Source organism: Phyllostomus hastatus, unplaced genomic scaffold (genome assembly GCF_019186645.2).
Source record: "Phyllostomus hastatus isolate PE091 unplaced genomic scaffold, TTU_PhHast_1.1 phas_scaffold_12, whole genome shotgun sequence".
In the NCBI taxonomy this organism is placed as follows: domain Eukaryota; kingdom Metazoa; phylum Chordata; class Mammalia; order Chiroptera; family Phyllostomidae; genus Phyllostomus; species Phyllostomus hastatus.
The window spans coordinates 12918278-12938368 of NW_025334007.1; the positions used below are offsets into that span (position 1 = coordinate 12918278).

Consider the following 20091-nt stretch of genomic DNA (forward strand, 5'->3'; position numbering starts at 1 on the left):
AACATGGTTTACTAGAATGCTATAAATCAAATGGCAGTCATTAATTTAAACAAATAAAGAAAAATCCAACAACATAGGTGGTTGTCCTATGTTTACCTCCTTGTTCCTGCCCTTTAAATATCCTTTCATTACTTTTTCTACACACAAGAGCCCCTTCTCTGATATTGGAGAGCCATGTTTGAAATGGCTCCTAAAAAACCTGAAGAGTTGATATAAAATAAACAAAGCACTAGTAATGTTTAACAAAGCCCAGAAGACATTTGTTTCTTACATATGATAGGCATAATTTTGTGCACAAGCAACTTGTAATGTCAGAATTATCATATGTAATATGGCGAAATGCAGGCTAGATACAGTAAAACCCAGATGAGTGACTGCTTTCTAGAGATAAGTCTGTCCTCTGTCTTGTTGAGGTCCCTCACCCGCATTTGATGTATTGCTAAATTAGATTAACAGACTTTGTTTAGCAGTGTGAAAAAACTTGTCTTATGGGGAACCTCAGAAAATAAAACAAGTTTTACAGAGTCAACTATTTTGGCTCAGATGTGACCAGTTGGAGCAGGAGTACTACTGGGAATCTCAGCCTCTTGGTCTTTCTCTCTCCCACCTGACCAGATCATGGGTCTCTCTGAGGAGCACAGTGTGGAAAGTACTGCACTTTGTGACACACACACATGTGCAGGTTTCCAATCCTGAGGACTTCTGGAAACTTATCATTTGTGGACCAGTTATGTCCATTTTCTTATTACCTTATATAAGAATTCTTTTTTTTTTCTTTTTTTTTAAACAGGAAAAAAGTCCTATTCCATGTTCCACATCTTCACCTGTAAGGATGCTGACCAGAGGCCGTGGTGTTGTATATAAGGATCCCCCTCCTGGGTCATATAAAATAGTGATGTCTACAGGTAAATTAGTATGTTTAAGAGAGTAGAAAATTACTTGTATTTTATTCTGTATCATATTTAGTATCTTTGAAGTCCCGGAAGTAAAATAATAATAGGACAAAAAGATGATAATAAACATTTTGTTAAGCATTTTTCATATCAAAATATTTTGAAATTTTGATTGTTCCTTTTTTGAAATAAAGTCACTTTTTATTGTTCTATTACAGTTGTACCAGTTTTCCCCGTTGCTCTCCCCTTCCCTGCCCTTAAAAATGATTATTGTAACATATCTCCTTTTGTCAGTTTATTATTTCTGATTTTCAGTTCATTAGCAGGAGAGAGTACCTAAACAAGTATAACACAAAGGAGATAAAAAATAGAAATCTTTGTTTAACTTGTGCTCAATAGAACTGTCCATGCCATTAGCATCACAGGTTAAGTTTTTTATAGCTACTTCATGTCTATAACAGAATCCATCCTTCCTCTGGCTTTTGCCAGAAAGTTGCATCATGATAAATTTCAACATAGCAAAAGTGAGATTAATGGGTTTTTATTGGATTCAATATAGACTATGTATATATATATATTAAAATTTTATAATTTAAAACAATGGGGAATAGATTAAGATAATGTGCTTGTTGATTTAGTGGAGTACTATATTTTATATTTGGTAATGCACTCTCATATTGTTAGGTTCTTTGTTGATTTGTATTTCTTGGTTCCCAGTGAAGAAAATTTATGGAAAATTGATATTTGTAATTGCTTCTAAATCATATGCTTTTATTATATTAAGGAAAAGCATTTATTTTTAAATTTTCTTCAGTGACCCTTGGTATGTATATAAAGAACATTTTTTCTTTTCTTTTTTTTTAATTGTTGTTCAAGTACAGTTGTCTTCATTTTCCTACCACCACTCCTCCCCACCCTACCCATCCCAGCCTCCCACCCTTAATCCTTCCCCCTTTGACTTTGTCCATGTGTCTGTCTTTTATATATGTTCCTTGACGACTCTTTCCCTATTTTCCCCTATTATCCCTCTCCCCTCTGGTTACTGTCAGTTTGTTTTTTTCTTAAAAGTTAATGAAAAAATTTCTCTAAGTCATTAGAATTTACTGTGACATATGTCTTAAGTTACTTGGTTACTTTAGAAAATTTAATGAAGGTGAAGTATTGGTGATTTAAAATAAATCCAGTCCAAAAAGGAGTATACTAACATGACCAGTTTTTTTCAATTACAGTTGACATTCAGTATTATAGTAGTTTCAAGTGTACAGCATAGTGGTTAGACATTTATATAATTTACAAAGTAATCCTCCCAGTAAACCTAGTCCCTGCCTGGCACCAATACTTAGTTATTACAATATTACTGACTATATTGCCTATGCTGTACTTTATATACCTGTGACTATTTTGTATTTCTTAAACCCTTCACCTTTTCCACCCAGCCTCCAAATTCTCCTTCCATCTGGTAACCATCAGTTTGTTCTGTGTATCTATGAGTCTGTTCAATTTTATTTGTTCATTTGTTTCTTCCTTCAATTCCACATATAACTGAGATCATACAGGATTTGTCTCTCTCTGTTGGACTTATTTCACTTGGAATTAGTACCCTGTAGGTCCATCCATTTTGTACCATGGTAAGGTTTCATTCTTTTTTTAATGGAAGAATAGTATTCCATTGTATATATTTATCACATCTTCTTTATCCAGTTGTCTGTTGATGGACATTTAGATTGTTTCCATATCTTGGCTATTATAAATAATGCTGCAATGAACATAGGGATGCCTATATCTTTTTGAGTTAGTATTTTGGATTCCTTTGTATAAAGTTTCAATCTCTTTGGTAATGTACTTGTTCATTGATTTTATTTCTGAATTTATTAAACTGCCTAGCTGTGTTTTCTTGCATCATGATGAGCATGATGAGTTTTTTCAGAACTGTAATCTTAAATTCTCATTTAAATCACATATTTCTGGAGATTTTTTATATTCTCTTTGAGCTGCCTGTTTAATTTGGTTATTCATGGTATTTGATGGATTCCTTTTCTGTCTAGGCATCTATGTATGGATTCACTTCTCTAGTAGAGTGATTTTCAACTGGTGTACCATGGCAGGCACACTGCTGTGCCACAAGAATTTTTAAAACATGCAAGACCTGTATATTTAGTCAGGGGCACTGACTTCCCTTAGATTTTCAAATAAAAAAAATGACAACAGCCAACACAACAGTAGCCATATGTTGTGAATGAATCAAAAATTATATGTAGTTTTCTGTTAGAGTAGCAAAAAATACATTTTTGGTGTGCCAAAGAATTTTTGTAATTAGTTTATGTGTGCCATGAATGAGATAAAAAAGTTTGAAAATTGCTGCCCTAAGTATTTTGACAAAAAGCCCCCCTTTTTTTTTGCAGTAGGTGGCACTGAATCACAAGTTTTTTTGTGTTTGTTTGTTTGTTTAACTCTCTTGCACTCCTCTGGCTTTTTACATTTCTGCCAGGTGATGGAAAATGGCCTGTGTTCTCTGGGAAGGTAGTCTCCTTCCTTGTGATCTGGTTGCCCTGGTATCAGGAAAACAACCCTTCAGGGGAATGCAGTGGGTGATGGATTCCGTGAAATTCCAGTGCTGTCCTCTGCAGCCAGATGTTGCTGACAGTGCAGTCTCCAATGTATGAAGGTGGAGTGAACTCGGGGAACTTGGCTGCCTCCTTTGTTGATTTGCCTTCCCAGCAATGGTGACCATCAGACCTCTGCAATGTTCCCCCTCTGCCTTCACCTGACCTTGGGATTAGTCACAAAGTGTACTCTTTGCACAGGGAAAAAGTTGCTGTAGTACCAGTTCTCAGGTTTGCAGATAATGTGCTCTGCAACCCCACACAAAGGGTGAGGGGAGGCAAGGGAATGTGACCAGGCTCCATAGCTTTGTTTCTCTGTGCAGTGCTGATTGCCAGACAGTTGTGGCTGCACCTTTGTGCTTTGTTGCTGTCCAGGTTGGTGGACTCATCTGCAGCTCACACTGCCCACTCCTGCAGGAATGTTCATTAAATCTCTTTGCTCCTCCTGTGAGTGCCAGCCACAGTCTGATTCCTCCTTTCTCTGGGTTGAGACCTGCAGTGAGCTCCTGGCTGCAGGGCTGTGTCTGTGGCTCCTCTCAGCTCTTCTTCTCGCCTCCCTGGTTCACTCTCACTTGCCTACTTTTAGATGTCTCAATGAGTGAATCTCTCAGACATGTTTGTGCATTGAGCAGGGAGTCCTTTGTTGAGTTATAGCTATTTAAATTGTTGAAACTTCAAGGGCAGACCAAGGGGATCTTTCATGTTGCCATTCCTCTGACATCACTGTGTAAGGTGCTTTAAATTTTGGATATTAACCTGTTTTTGAATGTGTCATTAGCAAATATCTTTTCCCATTCAGTAGGTTTTCTTGTGCTGTGCGAAAACTTTAGTTTGATGTAGCCCCATTTGTTTATTTATTTTTTGTTTCCCTTGTTTGAGGAGATATATCAGAAAAAAATATTACTAAGAGCAATGTCAGAGGGTTTACTGCTTATGTTTTCTTCTAGGAGTTTTATGGTTTTATGTCTTACATTGCAGTCTTTAATCCATTTTTATTTTATTCTTGTATATGGTGTAAGAAAGTGGTCTATTTTTTATTTTTTGTACTGTCCAGTTTTCTTAACGTCATTTATTAAGTAGACTGTCTTTACCACATTGTATGTTCTTACCTCTTTTGCCATAGATTAATTGACCATATTAGGCATGGGTTTATTTCTGGGCTCTCTATTCTAATGTGACCAGTTTTAAAAAACATGTCTATACTATGTGTATAGTTAAAAGATGAAAATATTTATCTTTATATCACTTAATATAATGTATGAATATGTGATGAATTGTTTTAAGTTTTTATTATGGTCAGTTTGGGCACAATTCCGAAAACTGAATAAGCATTTGGATTCTTTTTTTCTAGGTTTGATATCTTTGCACAGATGTAAAAATATATTTTGATACATATTTTTAGGTAGAATACGATCATTGATATTAACTGTGTTTAGGTTCTCTTGAGTGAAGTGTGGCTAGTTAGATATAGTAATTGATTATGTAATATTTGTTTTTTAAACTAATTTCATTGTTTGTTATATCTATAAACACATTTCCCCCTCAAGTCTGTGTCTATATAAATAAACATGGAGACTGCGGCCCTCACCTGGATCACAATAAAATCCAGCAGTTGCCTGACCACTTTGGCCCAGGCCCTGTGAATGTGGTGCTCCGGCGGACTGTGCAGGCCTGTGTGGATTGTGCCATTGAAAGTAAGACGGTTTTTGGACTCCTTAAGACAGATAACCATGACGGAGAAGTGATAACTGGTATGCTCATCTACTTTTTTATTCAGCTTTTTTCCTAATTTGATTAGAATACAAACACTTTATAGTGTGTAGGTTATTTTATATTTCTAGTCTATTAACTGCTCATAATATCAGAATATTTATTATATTGATCTAATAGAATATTTATGTTATATGTTTACTGACTTTTAATCCAGTTTGTAATGTTTAACCTCACTTTAAAAAAAAACTTTTTTAATTTATTGATTAGAGAGAGAGAAAAAAAACATCAATTTGTTGTTCCACTTATTTATGCATTCATTGGTTGCTTTGCGTATGTGCCCTGATTGGGGATCAAACCCACAACACTTGGTGTATCAGGACAATGTTCTAACCAAGTGAACTACCCAGGCAGGGCTGGAATGTTTAACTTTGCTTTTAAAATACACAATGTCAGAGTGATACTGTAAGTTGAAATAAAAGGTACATATTATTTTTCTTTTACATGCTTTATTAAGCTCACTGTATACAGAGTACCTTGGTTGATAATAAATTTTATTTAGAAAACAGACATATAAGAAGCTCTAAATAAAAATGTGACTCAAGAAGTGATTAAGAGATAATTATACAGCTTTCATGATTATGTGATCAGATACTACAACATTTGTGCCCATGGAATGTTTGAAATAGTAGGAAGTATTGTTATAGATCAGTGGGTTTCTGTTATTTGCTTTATGAATATTTTAAAATGAGAATGATTTTACAAATACAGGCAGTTGTGTTTTGAGAAGAACTTTTAAAATTTAAGATTATTCCTTTATAAATTACAAAACCCTATAAATTAGAGTTATATTACATTTCCTAAGTTGGTGGCTTGTTTGATAATTATTGTTGTTCTTATCTTTCTATGATGTAACTTTGACATCTTTCTTTCAATAGCCTTCTTTGATGGGGAAACTCATTTCATTCAGCTCCCTTCAGTGAACAGTGCATCATTTGCTCTTCGCTTTCTTGAAAACTTGTGCCACAGCCTGCAGTGTGATAACCTTTTGAGTAGTCAGCCTTTTAGTGCTTACAGAGGTAATATTCATAGTACTGAAGAAGATGACAAAAATAAAATAGGTAAGAGAAAATGTAAAATTTTATACTGTGCTTCTGTTCTTTGTTACATTTTATAATTAACTCAAGAACCTTGTTTAATTCAGTTTTTCCTTGTGTCCTCAGAATTAACATTTTATCTACAATGATAATTAGACATGCATAATATATATTTGTTTTTGTTCATTCAAAGTGAGAAAGTAATTTCTTACTGTATTTATGATAAACTTGAGAATCAAAACCTGAAAAATATTTCATTGTGGTTTGATTTGCATGTTGAACATCTTTTTGTGTGCTTATTGGCTATTTGTATATCTTTGGAGAAATAATCTATTCAAATACTTTGCCCATTTTAAATTGGGTTCTTTAATTTTTATTATATAGAAATATATATTTGTATTTATTATATATTTATACTTGTCACACATAAGTATAATATACAAAGAATTCTGTATATATCCTGGATACAAATTCCATATCAGATACATGGTTTACATATACAGGAAGGTGCAAAAGTAGATTTATAGTTGTTCCTATGGAAAAATAATACAATTATATAATAATAATAATAATAATAATAATAATAATAATAATAATAATAATAATAATAAAACAACAAACTGTGCTTTACGTACTCACAACTGTAAACCTACTTTTGCCCCACCCTGTATTTTCTCCCATTCTGTAGGTTGTCTTTTCACTTTCTTGATGTTTGTCCTTTGAGGCACAAAAGTGTTTAATTTTGATAAAGTCTAATTTTTCTATTTTTACTTTTGTTTCTTGTGCTTTTGGTGTCATATCTAAGAAAATATTGCTTTAATACAAGTTCACAAAGATTTACTTCTATTTTGTGTCCTAAGAATTTTATAGCTATTCTCTTTAGGTCATTGATCTGTTTTGAACTAATTTTTGGTTTTGTTTTGGCACAACAGATGTTTTACTTTATATAGTAGTTGAAGGTATCTTTACTTATGTGTGACTTTATAAATTATTAGTACAATGCCCTTATTCACATTTCAGTTACCCATGACCAACTGCAGTCCCAAACTATTAAATGGAAAATTCCAGAAATGACAATTCTTAAGTTTTAAATTGCACGCATACCATTCTGAGTAGCATGATAGAATCTCACTGCCTCACCCAGACACGAATTATCTCTTTGTCCACTGTGACCTCACTGCATATACTATCTGCTCATTAGGCATTTAGTAACTGCCTCGGTTATTAGATCTACCATCATGGTATTACAGTGCTTGTGTTCAATTAACCCTTATAGTAACCAAACACTACGTCACAATGCCTACATCATTCAGCTCACTTAATCTCCATCATGTAGACATTGTACCATCTCACATCATCACAAGAAGAAGGGTGAGTACAGTAGAATAAGGTACTTAGAGAGAGAGAGAGAGAGAGAGAGAGAGAGAGAGAGAGAGAGAGACCTCATCCATATAAGTTTTATTATAGTATGTTGTTATAGTTCTAATTTTTTAAGATTCCATTCATTTATTTATTTTTAGAGAGATGGGAAGGGAGGGAGAAGGAGAGGGAAAGAAACATCAATGTGCAAGAGGTACATGATCAGTTGGTTTCCTCTCGCACACCTCCAACTGGGAACCTGGCCCACAACCCAGGTTTGTGCCCTGACGGGGGATTGAACCAGTGACCTTTTGGTTTCCAGGCCAGCACTCAGTCCACTGAGCCACACCAGCCAGGGTTAATTAGCCCTTCTTTTTAATTACGTTATTGTTAATTTTTTACTGTGCCTAATTCATAGATTAAATTTTATCATGGGTATGTACATACAGGAAAAAAATCATATATAGAGTTTGATACTATCCATAGTTTCAGGCATCCACTGGGGGTCTTGGAACATATTCCCAACAGGTAAGGGGAGACTGCTGTACTGTCTAGTGTCCTTTCATTTCAACTTGAAGGAGTCCCTTTAGTATTTCTTGTAGGGTAACTCTGCAATTGAGGAATTCTCTGTTTTTAAAAGCTTCTATTAGCATTTATTTGATGCTGAGTTTACTCCTGGGTCATAAGTTTTTGTTTCTTTAGTTTCTTCTGGAATATATTTTTCTTCTTTGCAACATCTTCTTCTGGTTTAGGAACAATTGGCTGTCTTTCAGTAAGGATCATCTCCATGTGGCAGGGAGAGTTTATGTATGGGTTAATCTGTCCATGAGCTCTGTAAGTTCTGTGTGGCATCATGGGAGCTTTGTACACATGGATATGCTCAGTGACCAGAGAATCTACATCTAACCTCTTAAGTCAGCATTATTCTTGGCATTTTTAAGCATGTGCAGCAAAAATTCAGTACTCTTTTTGCATCACCAATCCTGTGTCCAGCCCCACTGTTAGGCCTGGACTCACCTGCCAGCTCTACCATTGTAATGATGGGGATGGTATACATTGCTTCTTGTAAAGTGACATCTTTGGTGGGTTTTTGGATATGTATGCCTTTGATGGCCTAAGCAGTTTCACAAGGGTTCTTAAAGTGAACACAAAGATTTGAACCTCTTGATTTGCATGATTTTGTGGTGTTTTCTGGGTCAAGTGAATAGCAAACCATTTTTAGAGGTCACCTCAGACCACTATGGGAAGAGTCTCAGTTTTTGTTTATGGAGAATTTCTTACTTTGTCCTTCATTTTTTAAAGGTTAATTTTGCTGAATATAGAATTCTTGGTTGACCATCTTCTTGTTTCAGTGATTTGGATGTGTCCTCCTACTTCCTTTTGTAGTTTGTAGTTAGTTGCTTATCTTATTGAGACTCCCTTGTATAGGATGATATTATTTTTCTTGTTGATTTCAAAATTCTGTGTTTTGCTTTTGATAGTTTGTGTTTTTTCTGTGTGGATATATTTAAATTTATCCTATTTGGATATTTTTGTGCATTTTAGATGTACAGATTAATGTTTTCCATCAAATTTGGGAAGCTCTTAACCATTACTTTCAAATATTCTTTCTGCTCCTTTCTCTCTTCTCCTTCTGGGACTCTCCCATTATGTGTATTTTGTTATGATTGATGGTATGCCACAGGTCTCTGACATCTGTTCACTTTTCCTCATTCTTTTTTTCTTTCTGTTCCTCAAACTATATAATTTCAATTGACCTTTCTTTAAAATTGCTGATTCTTCTACTAGTTAAAATCTGCTGTTAAGCCCCTGTAGTAAATTTTTTTCATTTCATTTATTTAGTTTTTTAAGTCCCAAATTTCTCTCACTTCTTTTTAAAATTTCTTTATTGATAGTCTCTATTTGGTGAGACAGTGTTCTCATACTTTTCTTTAATTCTGTTTTAAAAGGCTTTTTTAGAAAATATTTATTTATTTTTAGACAGAGGGGAAGGGAGGGAGAAAAGGAGAGAAACATCAATATGTAGTTACCTCTCTCACACCCCCACCAGGGACCTGGCCTGCAGTGCCAGCATGTGCTCTGACTGGGAATTGAACCAGTGACCCTTTGGTTTGCAGGCTGGCACTCAATTCACTGAGCACCTTTTCTTTAATTATTTAGACATGATTTTTGTAAAGTTTTTTGAACATATACAAAATAGCTTATTTAAAGTCTTCAGTAAGTCCAGTGTCTGGGTTTTCTCAGAGGCAGTTTCTATTGACTGTCTTTTCCCCTATGTATGGGCCGTATTTTCCTATCTTTGCATGTCTCCTAAAGTTTTAATTGAAAACGGCATTTTGAAATGATATAATACAGTAGCTCTGATAATTAGATTTCTTCACCATCCCTAGGGTTTGTTGTTGTTGCTGATACTATTTGTTTGTTTAGTGACTTTCCTGGATTAATTTAATGGCTTTCCCTGAGCTAATTTTGTCATGTATGACTACTGAAGTCTTCTCAGTTAGCTTAGTGGTCAGCTAATGATTGGACAGGTTATTTCCTTAAATGTCTAAAACTGGTATGTCTCCCAGCCTTTGCCAAGAAGTTTGGTGTGTATTGGGTCTTACCTTCAAACTCCCAGGAGGCAGTTTAAAAATCTTTGTGCAGAGTCTGAAGGTCAGCAAGAAATGAAAGATTTGGGCCTTCTCTATACTTTGCTGAGTGTGCATAATGCCATCTGGATTCCCAGGAATATCTTGGTGCTTCTCATCCTAATGGACATCTCATTCTTCAGTTTTTCCTTTCAAGCTTTTTGGTTAGCTTCTTATCAGCCCCAACTGGTGCTGCTGCTTTAGGCAGCTGTAATATTAAACAATTGCCAATTTTTTTTTTTTTACCAATGGCTTGGAGATATTCTGTTCGTACAGAGCAGGCTCTGATTCAGGTCAAATAAAACGAGCCTTGAGATGAGAGATTTTTAGTTATCTGCAAGATTAGTTCAAATAGTGACAGTTCTTTGGGACTAGGGCTTTTGGAGAGCTCCAAACCCATTGTGCCCTCTCCAGCAATTGCTAGGCTACTGGTTTTCATAGCTATTATAGTTGCAAAGGTGTTTGTTTGCAAGGCAGCTGCAAAACTGGGATGAAGGGGGGATGGTATTAGGAAGCTAAAATGTCATATAATTTGCTGTTCTTCCTGAGGTTCGGCCATTTTTTTGGTGAGTAAATGCTTTTTGGATTGTTGTAATCCTTTGGTTAATGTCTAGAGTTTTAAAAAATTTTGATTTTGCCAGTGTTTTCATTATTTTTATGAAGGAGTGGATTTTCAGAAGTCATTAATCAGTCTTCTGGAAGTGCCTCTCTATGATGACTTTTTCAAGTACTTTTAAAATTATCTGTTTTTTTCTTAGTTATCTCTGCTGGAACAATTTCATACCTCAGTTTACTATAATACCCAGAAACAGAAATCAGGAGTCAATTTTTATGTTTGTATCAGCACCAGAGAGTAGACCATACACCAGCTTCAAAAAATTTTCATACAAAAAGCATTAGAATATTACAAGTAAAATATAAGTAAAGACTTTTTCTGATCTTGCTAAGATCCTGAGGTAAACACATATCTATAGAAAACTATACTTTTGTATTCATGTTTTCTGTGTCATTAAATGGTTTTGAAAAAGTCAATTACTTCTTTCCTTTGAATTTAAATATCCTAACTGTAGAAATATTTGGCATTCACCAAAATATGCTTTGCCTGTTGTTTTTATAGTCCATGATTAAAAATAAAATCAAGTGGTAAGAGCTCTCTTAGAGTTGTTAGTAGTTGATCAGTAACTTGATGGTTAAAGGTTGCTCATCATATGATTTTGAGAGGCATGCCTTGGCCCCCAGCCATTTTGAACTAGATGAAGTTTGACTTTGGTACTTTCTCATTTCATTTTTTTTCTTCTCTTTTGAGGTCTAGTATCAGATTTTTTAGATTTCTATTATACTTTATTTTTCTTTTTAGTTGGTGGTTAAATTAGGTATTGATTAATATTTAGAGTGTAATTGATAATTTGAATTTTTTAACTTTCAGGATCATGCCTTAAAGGAGTGGTCCTTTAGCTAGAAATGCATTTGGTTGAATGATAAATAAGCAGGAGAGTTGTTGCAATAATAGCCCTAGGCCAGGATTGTTGCCTATAAAATGGCAGTGTTCATTGTATCCTTATCCTTAACTACTCTGAGTTCTTAACTTTTATTGCTCATGGGAACAAATTACCCAGGCCATTTTAGACATATTATACTGGTTTCCTCACTGCCTCCTGACATCTTTGGATATATGTGATGGCCCTAGAATAAAATAAAGCCTGGACATAATACTTTAAACTCTTGAATATGATATCACTGAAATATTTAATAGGATGAAATGAACATGTTATTCATAAACAATAGAATAATTGATACATTGTTGATGAAGCCATTGGAAAATGATTTAAAACAAAAGTGTCTTATACTGATGATATGAAAATACTAGAGTATCTTAATTATAACAGACACTTGTTTTGAAAACAGTGAAAGAAGAAGTAGCTGAAAAACAAACCACCAAACGACCTTCTGAGCAACCTGTATCTGATGTGGCTCCTCTTGCTCTTAAGGTCCCCAAAACAGAGATGGTTTCCTCTGAAGGTAAATAGTATTTACATGTCACAGGATTGGGAAGAAAAGTCATTCTCTACCACTTACATATCCTCTTGGGTGGTAGAGTTGGAGGTAGGGGGGTATATTTGCCTAAATCATTTTGGCAATCAGGCTACTATTTTGGTAGCTTTGTTGAGCAATTCACTTTCTTCAGAAGGGCACAATTGTTGTTTCTCCTTAGATTAAAAAACAAACCATTGCAGTCAAATTTTTTCATTTAGCTTTATATTGCTAAAAGCTGATAGAGGAATAGAAAAATCCAGTACCTTTTTCCAGTGAAAGTTTTAAGTGCCCAAGTAGTGTGCAAATGTTAGAAACCGACTGTGTGATCATAATATAACAAATAGTTGTAAGGAATGGCATCTCTAAAGATGAATGCTTTAGTGAGGTGTTCACAGCCTTGGTAGAAAAAGTGTCATGGGATAGTTGCCATGGGAACTGTAGGTGATGTCATAGAATAAATTTGGATATCAGGACAGTGTCTATTACTATAAACACCAAGAAGGGGATGGACATATACTTCTTGTTAAAGGTTTGTGGTTCAGTATAGCATGGCTTAAGTGAATTGTTAAAAATTAGGAAAATTTTGACCTTTTCATAGTATTTGAACTGTATGTGACTGTTCAAGATAAATCACCTTTGTCTTTTTTCTTTCAGAAGAACTCTTTTCTTCTGAGGCAAATAGCACATCCCCAGAGGAGTACCTTCCTATAGAGCATGAGGACTCACCACTAGATCCAGAAAAGTATTGTAATCCTGAAAACAGAGCTCCAATGAGCACTGATACCACAGTCTCTAAGAATTTTTATCAAAGTGTGCCAGGCTCCTCAAGTTCAGCAGTAGTGGATCCATTCTCTACCATGAGTGGTCCCCATGAATTCCAGATGCAGAACAGAGAAGGTATATTTAAAAGTGATTTTCAATCAATGTGTTTGTTTTTCCCCTTAAGGTTTCCATGCCTACTAACATCCCTAGGAATGTATCACATTGGAGAAAGTGCCAAATTGAGGAAATTAGGGTTATCACTCTCAGAGCCAAGCCACTATAATGCTGATTGCCTCTGTATAGATTGCCTCTGCTTTAGAGTGATGTGGTTTGTAGAGGGTCTGAAGATAGAAGGACTAGTATACTCTGAATTTTTAGGTATTTTTTCACAGAACATGAACTTTTGAAGACAGGCCTTCTTAGTATAAAAGGCTCTAAAAGGTTACCTCTAATGTTGACTATCTGACTTCCACATGTGTTCCTGACACTACCATGCCAAAGTAGCCTGTATTGGGGCTTGAGAAGACTGGGAGTGGAAAGAATAACAATAACATTATTTAATAGTAGTTACTTAATAGTAATAAAAGTCATCATTATCTTCATCGCTATCTGACATTATGTGCTGGGCAAATAATATTTTACATAGCCTTGTACATTACACCTTTATAATAATTCTTTGAGATGGAGGTGCTGGTAAACATTTTTAGGTGAAAAATCTGAGAAGTCACTTGACTGAAGTGAAAGTAGCTGGGCCTGTGCTTGATTGAACCCAGGCACTCTTGGCCCCATCCAGGGCGGTACTTTTTAACTTCTGTGCTGCTCACCTCTCCAGAGAAATAGGTAAGCATTTCACTTGGAAACTGTCTAGAGGTGTCACTACTATTCTTTTCTTTAAGGTATTGGAACTGTTACTTAAAGCTGAGTCCACTCTTGATTGCTGATGATGTTCACACAAACTCCTGTCCTGCCCCATTATTTGAATGAAACAAATTGTTGATTTTTATTATAGGAAAGAAATTCAATAACATTATTAGGGATAAAAACAAATAACCTTCACTTTATTTTGGAAATAATTAGTGATTTCCTAGTATATATAAGACAAAGCCATTCAGGAGAAAAGCATGACTGGACTTTGACTATTTTTTACACAGTTTGTTTGATGTAATTACTTGAATAACACTAATGTAATGTTTACAACCTTCTCTTATTGTTTTTAAGATATGAGATCAATTAAATATTTTTCCATAGTAGATTAAAATAGATGCTTTTATAGTTGTTTTATTTTTAATATAATATTACAGTTTTATAACAGAAATCATATTTTATAGTTTCTCTGTAGTAATCTGTAAAACAAGTTATATGTTATTCAAATTTACAGATGCAATGGGTTATTACTCAGCCATAAAAAAGAATGTGGCCTTACCATTTGCAATAACATGGATGGACCCAGAGGGTATTATGCTAAGTGAAACAAGTCAGAGAAAGACAAATACTGTATGATTTCACTTACATGTGGAATATAAAAAGCAAAATAAATGAACAAACAAAACAGAAATAGACAAGAAAAAAAAGACATAACTGTATCCTCCCTGTGAACTACTAGATCACCTGGTTGGAAAACTGTCTCACATCACCAACAGTCTGAAAAACTGTACAAATAGTTTATCTAATTCAATCTAGACATTTGTTCAATACGTTATAAGTTCACCTATTGACCTATTCACCATGTAAGATCATTGAAACTCCTTTATCACTTTGAAAGACTGGAAGAGCTAGTAAATTATAAATGGGGAAAAAAAGATCTAACTAGACCAGAATCTGATGACAGAAACTAGAAATACCACAAAACATAATTTAGTGGTATGAGTCACTTTGCCAGTAAGTTTATGTTGAATTGAGTCTTTCTTGAGTTGAAGAAGACCATTCTGTGTAAATTATTAGAATGTCTTAGGTATGGCATGGTCTATACCATCATAATTTTTACTTCAGTTGATTCAGCCCAGTAGCATGTCTTCGTAGATATGACCAACATTTTTATCTCTGACAAATGGAATAGGAAGATATATTTTAGTAAAGAGTTTTTATTTCACATCAAAGTTATGATATTAAAAAGAAAAATAAAATTATAATATACACAAATTGACCATCGTCAGTTTTTTAATATCTTCTGTTTTTCTTTGCCCCTTCCCTTGGTAAATACTCAGAATGTTGCTTAAATGGACAGAGCCCAAACAATAGGAAAGAAAAGGTACACTTTTGGCTAATTCATGCAAAAAAGATCAAATTTGCATTGACAGTTCTTGGTTAGAAACACAATATAAATCTTCCTAGCAAATTATAAAACTCACTTCTGTTATCACACACTATAGAGAGTTGAGTGCTCTACTTGAGCAAATGAATACTTGTCTAGACACAGCACAACTTAGTGAACATCACAGCTAAAACTTTCTGAGGTATGAACACTTCAGTTGTTTTATGTCTCAGTTATGCATTTTTTCAACATATATAACTTCAACCAAAATACCTATTATTGTGCAATTATTTAAACTTGAAAGAGGTACTCAATATAATATTAAAGTTATTTCTGACCTAGCTGATCAGAAAATAAACTTGTTTTCTTCAAAATTCAGATAAACATTTGAGTTTTGTGAGGCAAGAATTTAAAGATAAAATAATGTTTACAATGTCCATATTGAATACATGGAAGAGATTTAGTAAATAATTTGGATCTCAAAGATAATAGGTTTTTGAAATTCATTGATTAAAGTGAATAAATTTAAGCAATTATTAAATTTGGGGAATTTCCATTGTATTTAGCTAGTAAAATTAATCTACACAGACCAAGAGGAGAGAGATTGAGAGAAATTCACTTGAGTACTTAGAGAGTAATAGGTTAGCTTAGATGGACCTAATTAACTGAAATAACAGATCTTTTGCTGTATTTGTTTGTGGCCAAAGAGACCTTGGGTTGTTCAGTCTGTTTTACAATGTTTGAAACTTTCTGGTAACTTCTGAAGCTGCTTTTGTTGTTGGTGGGCAGTCAGATGGGACACTCATGGGTACCCATCCTCACGCCATCTTCATGTAAGCTTTTACTGGATTTTATACTTGGAGTCCTGTGTCCTTGCTGGGCTACTTAACAAATGGTTCCAGGAATGAGACCAACACTCCCTACCTGACATCTCTTTCTTTCAAAATAATGATCAGGTCAAGTATGAAATGTCTTTTTTTCCCCTCCATTGAAGCTCCAGGTTATATAGCTGTACCTGACCCCAGTGTCCTGAAACAAGACTTCTCTAAGGACCCTTCAACTTGGTGTGTGGATGAAGTCATCCAGTTTATGAGACATAAAGATCCTAGGATTTCAGGCCCCCTCGCAGACCTCTTCAGGCAGCATGTAATGTATCTTTTGATCCGGTTTTCCTGCCTTTGAATGACCTCTGTGCATGCTGTTCAGTTGGATGTCGATTAGTGTGGATGGTGGGGGAACCCTATCAACTGATCTTTCTTTATGTGAGAAAAGGTTGCTTTGCTCAAAATTAGATCCTTAAGTGGTAGAGGTTGGATCTGTGCTTTAAATGGGTACCCAAGTACCTAAAATCCTACAAGTTGTCTGGTTCTCAAGAGAAGATGATTCAGCCTGGTCACTCACTCTCAGGTATCTTCTCCTTTGTAATGACAGCTATAAGGATCCTCCTCCCCACCTACTCCCTGCTTGGCCCAGGACCATGAATAGGAGGGGGTGATCACAGACTGTAATAGGGTGTCCTCCTTGTTAAAAGCCAATGAATTAAGCGAATGTATAAGATTAAGTGCAGCTTTATTTTAACTAAGAACTCATGAGTACCAAATAATATGCTTCTGTGACATAAATTGGTTAATTAAGGAAATAAAGAATTTTAGGAGGATACCTTATATCTTTTAAGTAATATGTTTATAATATTTTTTTAAGATTTTATTTATTTATTTTTAGGGAGGGAAGGGAGGGAGACAGAGAGAGAGAGAAACATCAATGTGCAGTTGCTGGGGGTTATGGCCTGCATCCCAGGAATGTACCCTGGCTGGGAATTGAACCTGGGACACTTTGGTTCCCAGCCTGCGCTCAATCCACTGAGCTACGCCAGCCAGGGCTTATAATATTTTTTAATAAATCATATTTGTGACCAAATATCTGGTGTATCCTTTTCAGTATTGCAAGAAAATTAATCATTGGTTTTAGCATCTAATTAATTAGCTTCAGACAACTGATGAGTTTTCACCATAAACACAACACTGTCTAGCACATTTACAGTTTACATTGATGCTGATGTACTCATATTCCCAGCCTTTCTAAGAAAGTTAATGACCATCTAAAATTCATTTCTACCACTTAACAGTTTTTCACCCTTTGTCATAGATAATGTAGTGTTTTATTCAACGTACAGTATTTAAAATTAGTTTATGCTTAGGCCATTTTTTAAAGATACTGGGTTAAATTTCTTTTTTCTTAAACTTTGAAGTGAATTTAAAAATCATCAAATGATACTTCACTATATAAATTATATTTTAAATAATTTTCAGGAAATAAATGTGCATTCAGAGAATATATATAGGGAATGTACAGCTGCTGTCTTTTACATGTTCTTATATATAAATAACTTTGGATAAAATATGAAAGCATTATTAATTATAACTTCTTTCTCTCTGTAGGAAATTGATGGGAAGGCTCTGCTGCTACTCCACAGTGATGTTATAATGAAGTATATGGGGCTGAAGTTGGGGCCAGCTCTGAAGTTGTGTTACTACATTGAAAAACTTAAAGAAGGGAGATACAATTATAAAAATGTATAAGTTTAGATTAGACATAATTCTCAGTTTTGTTGATAACTTATTAATCTAAAAGTATTTTTATTCTCTTAGTGGTTTTAGGTTTTTAGACAGTTCCTAAAAAGATTGTTATATGTAGAATTGCAGAGCTACATTACAATCCAATCTACTTCTTTATATACCATTTAATGTGTTGGTATTAGTATATTCAAATTGGCACTTCTTTATGTCTTTTTATTAATTTACAGTTTATTGTTTTATCATGCAGTTTACAAGTGTACTTCATGTAGGTAACACAGAAACACCTTTGATTTTGATTAAGGTTTATATATAGAACCAAAACAGCTAAATCCCAAAGGGAAAAGTGTCAGGGTTTGACAAGTTCTTTAATAAACTCCATGAGACATTTTCCTTAGAATTTAAAGATACAACTGGAGATATCATCTCTTTCTCATTTATTTTATGTCTGTAATATCAGTGTTCTGTTTGTGTTCTACCAGTTTCCAGAAAGGGAATAGCCATATAACTTATTTTTCTTTTGTTATTTCTCTGTATGTTGTATTTGTTCATATTTAAAGAAAAAACAAACTTTCATAAAGTATTCTTACAGTTTTTGATAAATTTCAAACAGTTACAGGCTAGACAGAATAGTTGTTTTATGCAGGAGATATTAACTACAACAGTAGTTTGGATGGAATCTGGTTAATTTTTTCAACAAACATTTTAAAACTTCAGGCATTCATTTCTCACATCTCTATTTGAAGACAACTGTGCCCACATTTTTCAAAGATATATATTTTGTCGTCTGTGTTTATTCTTCATATGGATATTATACCATATTTATATATTATTCTATACCTATAGGTATACAAAGAAGTAAATCTGTTCTTTTTGAATTTAATATGGCACTTTACACTGCCACAGAGGTAATGATAAGCTATTTATATAAGAATACGTTTTTATTCAGTGAAAAAAAATATGTGCATCATTTGCTGTCACTAGTACCTCTCAACTTAGTTTTCAGGGGATAAGGAACAATTCATAGATTGGTCTCCATACAGGGAAATTCTCTGTCCTATGCAATGTTTCTAGTTAATTGCTTAGTTCTGAGCCATTTATACAGCTAAATTTTGGACGATGCATCGATTCTGACTTATTTTGGGCTTAACCTTTAAAGTAGAACTTTCAAGGGGAGATGGTCTTATATGTTTTATTGTTATTACTTTGTATAACTTTGGAATACTGTTTATAAGCTATGAGAATCTGTGCTAAAAGTATTAGCCACTTGTTGAAAATGCCAATAAAATATACACCAGGGACAAGAATGTACATTTTATTTTTAGAAAACCAAATGTGCTTTATACAAGAATGCAAGTATTTAAAGGGTGGTTTCACCTATGTTTTTCTTTTTGTGTTATAAGATAAAATTCTAATTTAAACTTGGTCTTCCCTCAAATTGTTTGAGTGAAGATGCTATGTCCAGTTAACAGTCCTCAGGTGTTTATACAAATACTGTTTTTACAGTTCTCAGATTTTAAAATATAATAAAGTTCAATAATTGCAAAAAACTAGTGTCAAAGCCTCAGATGTGATTTGCTTTTACCTCATTACATTTATGTATGAGTTGGTTATATTGAAAAAGAAGTGCTCTAAGAGGTTCGTGGTTTTATATGTCCAAATACTTGAGTTTTAACACTTTACCTCATTCTGTGGGTGAACAGATTCCTAGGAGCAAAGGCTGGTCTCTTGTGGGGACCTTCAACGAGACCCCAGGGGAACAGTGAGAAGTTAAATCAGTGAGCTTTATCTGCTCAAAACTTCTGTTACTTGCAATGTTGTTGATGAAGTGAGCATGCTAGAAAATGCCACTTCACACCAGTCAGAATGGCCATCATAAACAAAGCAACAAGCAACAAGTGTTGGAGAGGTTGTGGAGAAAAGGGGACCCTAGTGCATTGTTGGTGGGACTGTAGACTGGTGCAGCCACTGTGGAAAACAGTATGGAATTTCCTCAGAAAACTAAAAATGGATCTGCCTTTTGACCCAGCAATTCCACTGCTGGGATTGTATCCTAAGAACTCTGAAACACCAGTCCAAAAGAACCTATGCACCCCAATTTCATAGCAGCACAATTTACAATAGCCAAGTGCTGGAAGCAGCCTAGGTGCCCATCAACAAATGAATGGATCAAAAAACT

The 20091-nt window shown here is 34.5% G+C and overlaps 1 protein-coding gene and 1 pseudogene across 3 annotated transcripts in view; one reads left to right on the forward strand and one right to left on the reverse strand.

Moving 5' to 3' along the window:
* The window catches only part of SCML2 (Scm polycomb group protein like 2), a 71277-nt gene extending 51827 nt beyond the window's left edge, over positions 1 to 19450 (forward strand). For 2 of the 3 annotated variants that reach the window (XM_045856146.1, XM_045856147.1), the window contains 7 exons: positions 791 to 905; positions 5044 to 5247; positions 6145 to 6327; positions 12198 to 12311; positions 12981 to 13223; positions 16334 to 16485; positions 17778 to 19450. In XM_045856146.1, coding sequence (XP_045712102.1) covers positions 791 to 905; positions 5044 to 5247; positions 6145 to 6327; positions 12198 to 12311; positions 12981 to 13223; positions 16334 to 16485; positions 17778 to 17918 — 1152 coding nt within the window. In that variant the 3' untranslated portion in view covers positions 17919 to 19450. The remainder of the gene's footprint in view (positions 1 to 790; positions 906 to 5043; positions 5248 to 6144; positions 6328 to 12197; positions 12312 to 12980; positions 13224 to 16333; positions 16486 to 17777) is intronic. The other variant, XM_045856148.1, reaches the window with a different exon arrangement.
* Positions 8332 to 8878, reverse strand: LOC123830138 (annotated as a pseudogene).
* Positions 19451 to 20091: the final 641 nt, after the last annotated feature.